This window comes from Microcebus murinus, chromosome 21 (genome assembly GCF_040939455.1).
Source record: "Microcebus murinus isolate Inina chromosome 21, M.murinus_Inina_mat1.0, whole genome shotgun sequence".
Lineage (NCBI taxonomy): Eukaryota > Metazoa > Chordata > Mammalia > Primates > Cheirogaleidae > Microcebus > Microcebus murinus.
The window spans coordinates 38531937-38544450 of record NC_134124.1 but is presented as its reverse complement, the minus strand read 5'-3'; the positions used below and the strand labels follow the sequence as shown (position 1 = coordinate 38544450).

Genomic DNA, 12514 nt, shown 5'->3' with positions numbered 1-12514 from the left:
AGCAGATGAACACGTGGAGGGATACCCTGGGCCGGCAGAGTGCCGGCTGTTCCGCCGGGCCGCGAGTGGGTGGCGGGATGCGGTTGTCTGCAGTCGTCCCCTGCTGTTGTCTGCAGTCGTCCCCTGCAGTCGTCCCCTGCCGTTGTCTGCAGTCGTCCCCTGCAGTCGTCCCCTGCTGTTGTCTGCAGTCGTCCCCTGCAGTCGTCCCCTGCAGTCGTCCCCTGCAGTCGTCCCCTGCAGTCATCCCCTGCAGTCGTTCCCTGCAGTCGTCCCCTGCAGTCGTCCCCTGCAGTTGTCTGCATTCGTTCCCTGCAGTCGTCCCCTGCAGTCGTCCCCTGCCGTTGTCTGCAGTCGTTCCCTGCAGTCGTCCCCTGCAGTCGTCCCCTGCCGTTGTCTGCAGTCGTCCCCTGCTGTTGTCTGCAGTCGTCTCCTACAGTCGTCCCCTGCCGTTGTCCCCTACCGTTGTCTGCAGTCGTCCCCTGCAGTTGTCTGCAGTCGTTCCCTGCAGTCGTCCCCTGCAGTCGTCCCCTGCAGTTGTCTGCAGTCGTTCCCTGCAGTCGTCCCCTGCAGTCGTCCCCTGCAGTTGTCTGCATTCGTTCCCTGCAGTCGTCCCCTGCAGTCGTCCCCTGCCGTTGTCTGCAGTCGTTCCCTGCAGTCGTCCCCTGCAGTCATCCCCTGCATTCGTTCCCTGCAGTCGTCCCCTGCAGTCGTCCCCTGCAGTTGTCTGCATTCGTTCCCTGCAGTCGTCCCCTGCAGTCGTCCCCTGCCGTTGTCTGCAGTCGTTCCCTGCAGTCGTCCCCTGCAGTCGTCCCCTGCCGTTGTCTGCAGTCGTCCCCTGCTGTTGTCTGCAGTCGTCTCCTACAGTCGTCCCCTGCCGTTGTCCCCTACCGTTGTCTGCAGTCGTCCCCTGCAGTTGTCTGCAGTCGTTCCCTGCAGTCGTCCCCTGCAGTCGTCCCCTGCAGTTGTCTGCAGTCGTTCCCTGCAGTCGTCCCCTGCAGTTGTCTGCAGTCGTCCCCTGCAGTTGTCTGCAGTCGTCCCCTACAGTCGTCCCCTGCAGTTGTCTGCATTCGTCCCCTGCAGCCGTCGTCTGCAGTACACATCTTGCCAGTGGGTGGCAGCAGACGCTCACTCTCGCCAGGACAGGCAGGCAGGCTTGGTTTTCACCCTTCCAGTATGGGGTGGGAAATAGGGCGCTCCTACTATTTCTATTAATAGTGTATTTTCTAACTTCTTGAAGCCTTGAGATATTTGGTCAAAAGAACAAGGCCTGAGTCATATCAGTGAGAGCCAGAAACTAAGCACCTTGTTAGGGATAAATGTCTAGACCCGTGCCAGGCATTTACTAGGGCTGGACTATTTCCAAAGCTCTCAGAAATTCTTCTGCTCTCTAAATACACGGAGCCTGCAAATCCATCTTTAGCGCTGTTGTCTTCTAGATTGAGGTTTGATCCTTGTGCACATTTCAGTGATCTGGGGAGGATTTATACTCTAAGCTGTTTCCAGATCCTTTAACTCCAGTGCAGATGGCAAATGAGAACAGATTTTCCTATGGGGAAAGATAGGGAGGAAAGAACTTGACCCCCTGGATGGGCATTTGTGAAAAGAGAGGAGAAGATGGCTGGGCCTGCAGAAACAGAGACAGTCCACCCAGTCCTGAGGGTGGCCTCTTCTGGTTTTCTGCATTGATGCACCCAACACCCCCCCCACCATCTCTAGTCAATAGCAAGTCTTGATTGCGAACCTACTAAGGCACAGCTCTGTAAAGGACTTGGAAATTTATAGATGCAGTGATTGTATTTGTGTAGGCCTAAGCTCAGAGCATATAATCAAACAACAGGACATAATATTTAAAACACAAATGTTCTTGAAAACCTAAGACTCACATATGGATGCTCCTTGCTCTGAAGCATTGTTATACAATCTGGTGGTCTGAGGATGGAGGTGGAGGAGGGGTCAGATTATTAGACAACTAGCTTTGAAATATGTATCAGATGATGATGATGCTACAAGGCAAATATTATGAGCAGACAATAAATGTCATGAAAGTTCAGAAAGGAGGAAGCCATGTTGGCTGGAGTAATAGTAAAACAGCATAAATGTTTGCTGCATTTTGTTAACAGTTCTTCATATTTGCATAATGTTTTAGAGTTTCCAAAACAATTTTGTGTCATCTGATTTCATTAAGTCTTCACAACCACCTGTGAGCCAGATATTATTAAATGAGGTAAAATACATAATACACTTAGAAGAGTGTTCACTGTTATTAAAATTATTATTAGCCCGATTTTATAAATGAGGAAAAGGCTCAGAGAGGAAGTTTCTTGCCCAAAGTCACATAGCTGGGAAGTGGTAGAAGTAGGCCTGAATTCAGCTCCTATTTCTAGAACTTTCTTCATTATCTCATGCATAAAAGAGAGAGTACTTAAACTGGGTTTGCCTAGGTTGGGTCAAGTTTTGAGATAGCGTTAGCAGAGAAGCCTCTGAAATCACACCACACTCCTCAGCCTCACAAGCCCTAGTTGGTAGGTGGATGGGAATTGATGAAATTTTTCACTTGCTTGAGTTAACAAGAGTTAAGTCTAGAAGCCTCTACTCATTTTAGCAATAAGAGGAGATGGTTTATTACCTGGTCCATCAAGGAAGCTGCAAGCCATTAAACTCACATAGATCCTCAGCTGCTAGGCTTGTTAAGAAAATGTTACAATAGGGGGAAATTGACAACACAGGCAGCACAGATTATTTTTAGTCTGTGCTTCAAGGATGTACATCTTGGGTTCTGTTTAGGATTGAGCCCAAGGAGATGAATTTGGTTTTATTTGACAACACTGCCAATCAGAAACTCCATACTGAGCACCCTCTCTGTTCCTAACTCATGCAAGCTGTGTGGGAAAACTAAGAGAGGTAGAGTAACTTTCTCATACTCCCAAATGCTGGTGAGAGTGGTGTCATCTCTTTCTTAGGTGGAGGGCAGTTTGGAAATATCAGTAAAAACCGTAGCTGCATCTGTTCCTTGTACCAGCAATTTTACAATATATTGTTTATCCTATGGATATATTTTTAAATGTGAGCCATTATAGCACTGTTTGTAACAGCAGAAACAAGAGACTGGAAATCTAAATGCTCACCAATAAATATAGGTTATATTACTATAATCCCTTCAAATAGAATTTCATGCAGCTATTAAAGAGGCCCATCAGTATGTGCTGAAAGCACATCACTAAGACACATTTTTTAAGTGCAAAAAACAAAATCAATTCGGAAAAGTTTATGTACCATGATGCCATGTGTATATGTTTGAAGCATATATGTATGCAGATACATCCATACATTTCCCATACACACACCTGCAAGTATATGCTTGCAACTGATAATGGGGAGTATATGTGATAAGAAAGGAATGTTAGAAGAGAAAATTTTATTTTTCCTTTTATTCTTGTACGTAATTTTGAAGATAGATAGATTGATTAGTTTAAACATATGATAATCTATATTTTAAAAAATTTAAGCCGCCTGCCCCAGGTTACACAGCCAGGAAACGGTGCAGCGAGGATCCACATCCCCGACTGGGATGGATTCTATCACACTGTCTCCTACCAGGGCTCTCATCCTATCAGGAAGTTCTTCTGTCATGTGCTAGCAAGTTACAATTGTTTTGTGAGGATACCTGAAACCAAAATGTCCAAGGGCCAGGAGCTACGCGAGTGTGCTGGTTCTCCAGGAGAGGGCTCTGTGCCCCACCTGCCTGCCATCCTGGCTCCTTTTCTACAAATCATGGTTCAGCCAAGAGAGGTCAGTGACCCGGGGCCAGGAAACAAAGACTTAGATTTCCAACAGGACAAATTACCTTAAGGAAAAGGCATTAGGATAGCTGGAGAAGTGGGGGTGGAGGGAAGGCATGAGAACAGTTCATTAGCCAACTTGGTCAACGGGCAGGTGCGGGGAGTGGCAGATAAACCCAGCCAGAATCTATAAATATATTTTGATATCAGTGTTCAAAACCCACAAAATAAATGAGTGAATTAGAAAACTTGGCAGCATGTAAGCACCTAGAAGTAAACTCTTACATCTTAAGTTCTAGCCTTAACTCCCATGAACTTCTCTGTGATTTGGGCATATTATTTAACTGTCCTGAGACTTAGTTTCCGCATCAATCAAACGGGCTGCCTCTCCTGGCTCCTTCACAGAGTGGCGAGGAACAAATAAGGCAAGGAATGTGCTTCGAAAACTCAGGGCATCCCTCGGATTGAAAGGCTATTGTTAAAGTCTCTGAGACTTGCCTTGCAGAAGGAGAGCTATTCTGAGACAGGACGATAGGAGGAACCATCAGAAAAGCATTGCTGACGGCAAGGTGGACATAACGTCACCAGTGAGAGAAAGGGCCCTCACGGGTCATCGACTCCAGTTCCTCCTTCTTATAGTCATGGGCAAAGGCCTGTGGAGTCCAAGGTCTATAAACAAGTGATAGTGCCATGCGTAGACTATTAGTTAAACCCACAAATAAGATGGAATAGTAGCCAAAGGGACAGTGTCTGCATAGGCCCCTGCCCGAGGGACTTGGGGAGCTGCAAATGTCCTGGGCGCTGGAAGCAAGCTGATGTGACGCTTGCTAAGGAATTGGGGCAGAGGTGGGGGATGGGCTTCAGCGACCCAACGCCATGATGGCCAAGTGCCTCAGAGGAGCAATTCGAGGGTGACCAGGGACTTGGAAAGGACAAATGACAACTTCCTAGAACGGGCTGTTCCAGATCCCATAGAGAAAAGGAAATAGCCCAGCCTTGTCTTGGGTAGCTGACAGGAACCAGGGCGGGAAGTATTTGTGGTAAGGCTAGTTAGCGCTCACAACATCGTTAAGTCCCTTTTGAGTGGAAGAAGGAAAATGGGGGAAAATGCAAAGCAGCACACATGGCAAGCCAGCTCCCCTGGTGGTGTGAGGGAAAGGGGAGAGTAAATCAGCGGAGGGAGATGGTGCTGTGCTGCTGAGGGCGCTGGGCTCAGAGTCCTGCAGACCTGGGTGTGAATGCCAGCTCTGTCACCAACTTGCTGCGCCACCCTGAATACGCCGTTTCCCTCTGAATCTCTAAAATGAAGACCTTTCTCCCTGTCTCATAAGCTGTTATGAGGATTAAATGAGACGTTCTTGAAAGCAACTAGCATATATTTCCTAGAGCACAATGCCCAATAAGTATTGGTTTATTCCTTTATTTTGGGGGCAGACTCCCAGAAAACCTCGAGTGAAATATGCCAGTTGGAAGTTTCTAGTACTGGAAACGCAAGCCCAACTTAGCTAGCAGGCATAGTGTGCAGAGGCCCTTTTTGCAAATGGAGAACCAGCATAGATGGGCAGAGAAGAAAATCTTACGCAGGGAGGGCAGATGAGAGGCAAGGTGGGAATGAACGTAAATACAAGCATAAACACAGTCTGCTGATAAGGGGCTGGGATGCCAGTAATGCATTAATGTCAGCTTCCTCTAGATCCAATGCACTGTATACTCAGCTCGACCCATTTTCTGACTGTCAGAAATATAGGGTAAGTTTTGTGTTCAGTTGTAGCAGCTCTCACTCTCCTCCCTAGCCCCACCCCCCTTTTGGGTTTAAAGTTAATTCCCTCTCATTCGTTGATTATTCTTTAATCTTTATTTCATTAGTTATCTTTTTTAAATTATTAATTGCCTCAGATCCTTTTGGTATGGGTATGAAGAGGTAAAATGATAGTAACAGTTTCTTTAAAAACCAAAAACCTAAGGGTGGAAACCAACTAGAAAATCAGAGTGAAATGTGGGATCAGGGAAGATAAGGAACTGTGGAGATGTATAGGACTAACCTCGTCTTCACTAAGAATAACATTGGAAATTACTACTTCTATGAATAGACTCTTTCAGCAGCCAAAAGACCAGGGATGTTGTCATAAAAATCACAAAACCTGAGGGTGAAAGTGTGCTTTGGATTATTTTGTTGATGGGTAAATTGAGAGTAACAGAGAGGAAGTGGTTTGCTTGAGGTCCCTGGTGATCCTCTAGCCGAGTGAGGGTCAGAACCTGAGTCTCTTGACCCTTATCCTAGGTTCTGTTTGCCTTAGTCCTCTTCTTTGTGCTAGTCACGGTCTGATTTCAAATACTTGAACAAAACTAATTCATATGGGTTTTTCCCTTTCTCCAGGGCCAAGTGCTTTCGAGGCAAAAAAGTCCTTGGAGATTATGATATCAAGGTGGAACAGGTAAGCAGCTCAGAGTTGTGTCTGTGTCATCACCACTCCCTCCTGGCATCCCAGAGTGAGCCATCTGGTTCTGCCCAGTGGAGTACAGTGTCCGTCACTGGGCTCTGGGCTCCCTGTCTTCTCTCTCCCACTCAGCCCTGGGGCTCTTCTCTCTGGGAGGCATCCTAAAGGCTGCATCTTTTCACTTCCTGGTCTTCTTTTCGTGGTTCTGGTGTCAGTAGGGAGGCAAGCAATGTGGCCCTCTGGTGGCGCAGGGTTCCCAGGCTGAGGAACACTGTAGCAGAATGTCTTCCCAGGACATTGGACACACCTCCACATCATTGGTGGCAAGATGCTTTCGGGTGGACACATGTCTCTGTTCAGGTGTGCTGCCTCCAGCAGTGGCTACCCTGGGCCTAAGGCTGCACTCCAGAGGGAACTTAGAAAAGAACACCTCCCTGTTTTAATACAGTGAAGCACTGAAAGGCCCATTTTTTTACCTTCCTCTATCAAAACAAGTAGGTGATTAGGTCTCTTTGGGGAGGAGAGGGATGTTCACTTTAAATGATGCATGTATTTTCTATGCAACAATAGATGTTACTCATCATTTAGTATGCAGTGAGTTATGATTTACAGAGCATTTTCATATCTTAAAACAACATGTTAGATAGACTGGGTTGATACAAATTATTCCCATTTTATAGATTGGGGAAACTGAACCCCAGAGAGGACAAGGCAGAGCAGAGCTAAAACCCAGTTGCCTCAACTAAAACCTAATGCTTTTATGTCAAAACTGACAAAGGGGTCATTTGTCCTGGTCTACATTCTCTTCCTATAGAGAGGCTGAGCTGGAGCCAGAAAACCTGAGTTTTGCTCCTGTCTGCCCACAATAAGTTTTGTTTGTCCAGAAAAGTCACTTAACTGCTCCTAGGCTCAGTTTACTACTTTGGTGAATGGGGATAATTATCTCTGTCCCACCTGCCTCACAGGGTTGCTATGAGAATTAGATGACATCAGGATGTGAAGATGCCTTCAAAACTGTCAATATATGCTTGGGGCTGGGGCTGCTGCTGCTGCCATGTGGAGGACGTGGCAAAGCCAGGACTGTGGACTGACTCCCCTACTGTGATTTTCCAGGCGGAATTTTCAGAGCTCAACCTCGTGGCTCATGCAGATGGGACCTATGCTGTGGATATGCAGGTGCTCCGGAATGGCACGAAGGTTGTCCGGTAAGGCCCTTTCTGTCCTCAGGATCACTGTCATTGCCCCAGAGTTACTAGCACTGGCTTGAAGGAGTGGTTTCCAAGTCAAGTGTTAGAGGAGACAGAAGGGCTACGTATGGTACACAGGACTTAATGATGTGTGTTGTGCAGAAGTGGAGAGAAGGCAGGGAAAGCCAGCTCCTGCCTCTGGGAGCTCTCATCCAGTGGTGGAGGAAGCAACATTAAGCTTCATGGACTCAGAGCTCCCTCAGAGGTAACGGGATTCCTTCCAGGACTGCCCCCACCCCACACCCCCTCAGCCAGTGCAGCTCTGTGCGTTTATCTCTGCATACATTGCCCCTGGAAAACAGGGCTCTATTGCTTAAAGAAAAAGTTTGACAGTATCTGATCTTGGCCGGCCTTCCATTTGGCATTGATTTGCTTAGATTCACACGATGAGTTGTGGCAGAGCCCTGTGTCCCGTGTGAGTTCTCTTGATTCCCAGCCCTGTATTCTTCCTGTAGTCCTCATTCCTGGGAATTCAGAAGTCTGATAGGAAAGCCTAGGGTTGGAAGGGACATTGTGGGTGGAAGAAAATTAGCAGTTATTGAGCACTTACATGCCAGTTGGTATGCTGGGTGCCTTAAAGATGTGATGTCATACAACAATTCTCTGAGGGAGCGATGAGAATTCCAGATGGTGGGAAATGGTTTCCACAGTGTCATTCTTCCCAGGAGCTCAGTGGGCTTCAGTTTTCAGACCTCAGTCTTGCTCCAGGAAGAGTCTCTGCCTCACCCGCTTCCCCACCTCAATCTGCAGAACACTGACGCTGAGGCTCCTAGGGTCCAACAGGAACTGGGTCAGTGGCAAGAAAGGCCAGACTCAGGGTAGCCGGAACCTAACAACAGGAAACATGAGCTCATCCATCCTGGAGACTAAAGAGGAAAACAGAAAAAGAGATGTCCACCCAGGTGAAGGGAGAGCTCAGGTAGATCCTACTGGAGAGAATGGATGGGCTTCTCCAGCTGCAGGTGGAGCGAGTCATGGGATGCAGGCACACGGGGAGGAGGTGGCAGGGCACCCAAAGGGATGCAGCAAGAATAAGGCAGGCCCTTCCAGGTACCATGCAGGAACTCAGGGGGTGGCCACAGTATAGGGCTCAACTCCTGTAACTGGGATAGAAGGTTGGAGTTTGATTTAAAACATACAGTTGGAGCTGGCTGCCCAGAACTGGGGCACAAGGAGGTCAGAGCAGTGCTAGCAGATGCCATGTTGACTTGATGCTAAGTCCCTGAGCAACTGAGAAGGGCTCCTCCAGCCCTCCACCTTAAAAGACTGATCTCTGAGCGCAGGCGGGGGTGGGGCTGGAGGTGGGGGTGGATGACTGCCTGGACAGAGAACCAGACAGGCCATTATGTGCAGTATAAACTTCTGAGCCTTAGAGCCTTGGGGGCAGATGCTAAAACAGAACTGACTTGCTGGGAAGGTGAGATTCCTCTGGCATGAAGACAGGAACCTGGTCCTGTGGAGCATCTGCAGCTAGGAGCTCTGCTGGCCAGAGGTGAAACACTGGAGCTTTCCCATGCGTGGGAACATTCTGTACTCAGTGCTTCCTGCAGCATTGCTCAACCTCAGTTCTGCGAAAAATATTTGCACCCCTCCCCAGCGTCCGCTTTGGAAGAATAACATTGGGAAGTCTGGCGTCTGTCCTCAGCCAGCCTGGCCCCTTGCTCTCCTGGGGGCCTGATGAGGGCATCGCCTATTTTAAGGAGCAGTTTAAGGGGTTGGAACAGGACACTGCGATCAGGGACCTCTGTGGCAGTGTGGTGAAGGCAGCCAAGTACTGTCTGTTGTCTTCAGTTTTCCAGGACCTGCTTTGAGCACCAATTCTAAAACTGCAAGGAGCCCTAACTTCTCGTAGTGCCCCACGAGGACAGGGAAAAGTACTTTCACTCAAAATGTGAGGGTCTAAGTGTTCCTCCCCTCCTGAGGGTATTTGTACATTAGAGAAAGGCAATGCTTAGCCCAGGGGAATGAGGGAATTTCAGAAATCTGTTTCTCAGATCTCCTTTGGAAAGTGCCCTAACACCTCATTTCCCAGTCCAGAAAGGAATAATAACAATAAAATGAGGGGCTTAGACTAGGGGAATCCTAAGACTTCTTTGCTGTCCTTGGCCTTGGAAAGGGGAGACAGAATGATGTGTGGCCTGAGTGCTGGTCAGCGGCAACCTGCCTCTGCATTCTTCCCAGGTCCTTCCGGCCAGACTTTGTGCTCGTCCGGCAGCACGCCTTCGGCATGGCAGAGAACGAGGACTTCCGCCACCTGATCATTGGCATGCAGTACGCAGGCCTCCCCAGTGTCAACTCCCTGGAATCCATCTACAACTTCTGTGACAAGCCATGGGTGGTGAGTGAGGACCCCTTGCCCCAGGTGGAAGTGCAGGATCCAGGCCCTGCATCTCCCACCCCCGGGAGGGGCTCCTGGAACTCAAGATGCAGGAGGCACCTGCCGAGAGGATGTGAGAGGAGCTTGGGCTGAGACGTGGGTGGGGCCTGCTGCCAGCGCTTGTCACCGCGTGTCATGGGCTGGGTCTCCAGGGCAGCAGAGTGAACCTTACACTCACAATAAAGTCACACAGAGATTCAGCAAAGAAGCCTTTATGGGTCTGTAGGTTCTGCCCTTGGTCATGGGCTGCAGTGCTTTTCAAAAACCGGTTTCTTGCCTCTTAGAATGATCAACTATTGGAAAGGCCTGAGCCCAGCAGGGACCGAGTTCACAGAGGTATTAGTGACAGAGTCACACCAAGTGTTTCAACAAGCTGAAAATGAGAGTTATCCACATACATATGAATCAGACACTTATATGAGCTGGAAGTACCCTTGGAGATCATCAAATATCGACCTTCATGGTAGAGATATGAAAATTAAAGAAGGAAACTAAGGAGTAGAAAACCATTTACTACTACTATATGGTGCCAACTTCTGAGATTTTCCACAGTAATTTCATTCATTCCTCACGATAGCCTTACAAGGAATATATTGATATTATCATTATTAACACTTTTTACAGAAAAATGAAACCCAGAAAGGATTAAGTAACTTACCAAAGTTGTAGAGCCAGGATTTCTCTACATACCATTGCCTCCCACATAGGCTGGGCTACAATGTGAGGAAGAAGCTGGCATGGTTGTCCCTTCCTTGGCCAATCTGGAAATCTGGGAGGGTAGTAGAGGCTTTAGGCAGAGAGGAAGTGGGCTTTGGAGAAAGAGTGACCTGTGATCACTGCTGGGGCATCTGGCCCCTCGACCACCGAGGGCACAGAGCTCCTCCCCGCCTCTGCCGCCCTGGGCTGCCCTCTCGGAAGGAAACACCTGCCCTCTAATCACATCCTTTCCATCTTGTTTTGCAAAGATCAAATTTCAGCCATCACACACACTGAATTGCCAGGTTCCTGGCATTCGTGCTTATCATGAAGTTTCTCAGCTTTAAGCCTCTCTACCACTCAGGGAGCTGAAGAGGGTGGGGTTTTTTTTATTTTTTATTTTGTTGCTTTGTTTTTTAACCAAATAACTCTATCCCCTCTGTTCGTGACCTTTTTTTCCACACCTGAACTAACAGCTTTCTTGATCCCTTGGAAGCCAGGGAGACCTTACAGTGTGAGAGAAAGAGCAATGAGCAAGGGGCTAGCAGGGCTGGGGCTGCCATTGTCGAGGTGGGGGCTGACTTCCTGAGCTCCTTTAACTCGGCCTTCCCCTCTGTGTGGCCTGAGGCATCTGGAATCCTGGAGTTCTGCACAAACAGGCTACAGGCGTTGTGTGATTTGAGTGTGTTGCCAGTCACAGAAGAGCACATGTGAGACCTTCAGCAAGTGTCTTTTCTGGGGACCTCCAGTTTCTCCTGAGTCCCACAGCCTTCCTGCTGCACGTAGGCCTGAACTCACCCCCGATATTTGAATTTGGCTCCATCGTAGCCACACAGGGTGATTCCACTACTATTGGCTTTTTCTCTGACTAAACCGCTCTCTGGCCAGGTTTCTTTCTCTACAAACTGGGGATAATAGTAGTACCTGCTACCACTTTGTCAGCCTGGTTATGGTCCCCTAGTATCTGGGATCTCTTAACGAAATTAGTTCCCCATTTACTTTCTCTAAAATGTGCCGGAGGCCAAGCAGGGGAGGAGCAGGGAAAGCCTGTGCCAGGGCTTTGCCCCTCCTGGGAACTGGGATCTGGGACCTGGTGAGGGGTCACACTCTCACCCATTCACAATCCCAGAACGTTGCCTTTGGCATTGCAGGAGAACAGCAGGTCTCCCTGGCCAAACACCAAGTCCTCCCTTCGGTTTCACTAAGCAGCTGCCACATAATGACATTTGACATACTGTTCGCTGCCTGTTAATGGGAGTGGACAAATCTGGTGACTTGTGAGGGGCAGGCGGGTCCCTCTGAGATGATGACTTTGGTTCATGTTTCTAAATGTCTTTGCTGCGGCTATTCTTGGTGTGGGGAGAGGCCTGTTTAGTTGGAGAAGGCTCTGCGTTGGACCACGGATGTCTCTGAGCACACCCACTATCTCTGGAGTTGGTCAGGGCAGGCCACTGGGATTTTGGAAGCAGACATGGATTCGTCAATGAAAGCAGCATTTCAGAGAAAGCAAGAATGGCACCATCCTTTATTGCTGCAAATTTATCTGAAATTCCAGCCAGTCTTTCAGGGTTTTTTGGTGACAGGTGCACCAGGAAATTAAAGCATTTAATTTCCAGGAAGGATTGGGATAACACATTATTCAGACTGATCTTGAAGTCCCATTTCTTCCAAGAAATCTTTCCTGATTCATTGGATAAGTGGTTATAATGAACATATCTTCCTATTAATTAACAACAGCACCCACAGCCTCCAAAATTTATTCATTCGTCTGTGTGTAGAGGAAATACCCCTTATTAGACATCACATTTGTTTAATTGGTGACTGTGTGCCTATGCCTTAATCTAAGTTTCCAGGGAGGCAGGTGTTAGACACCAAGTCCAGTACCTTGAGCAGACAGGGACCACTGGAGATCGGGTAGAAGAGGGGGGGGTGAGCTCCCTGAGATCCAAGTAGAGCCTGAGAACTGGCTGCCATTAT

At 48.2% G+C, this 12514-nt stretch overlaps 1 protein-coding gene across 3 annotated transcripts in view; it reads left to right on the top strand.

Moving 5' to 3' along the window:
- SYN2 (synapsin II) overlaps nt 1-12514 on the top strand; it is a 168440-nt gene that overhangs the window by 116423 nt on the left and 39503 nt on the right. For all 3 annotated transcript variants that reach the window (XM_012785264.3, XM_075996327.1, XM_075996326.1), the window contains exons 2-4: nt 6157-6214; nt 7331-7422; nt 9646-9802. In XM_012785264.3, coding sequence (XP_012640718.3) covers nt 6157-6214; nt 7331-7422; nt 9646-9802 — 307 coding nt within the window. The remainder of the gene's footprint in view (nt 1-6156; nt 6215-7330; nt 7423-9645; nt 9803-12514) is intronic.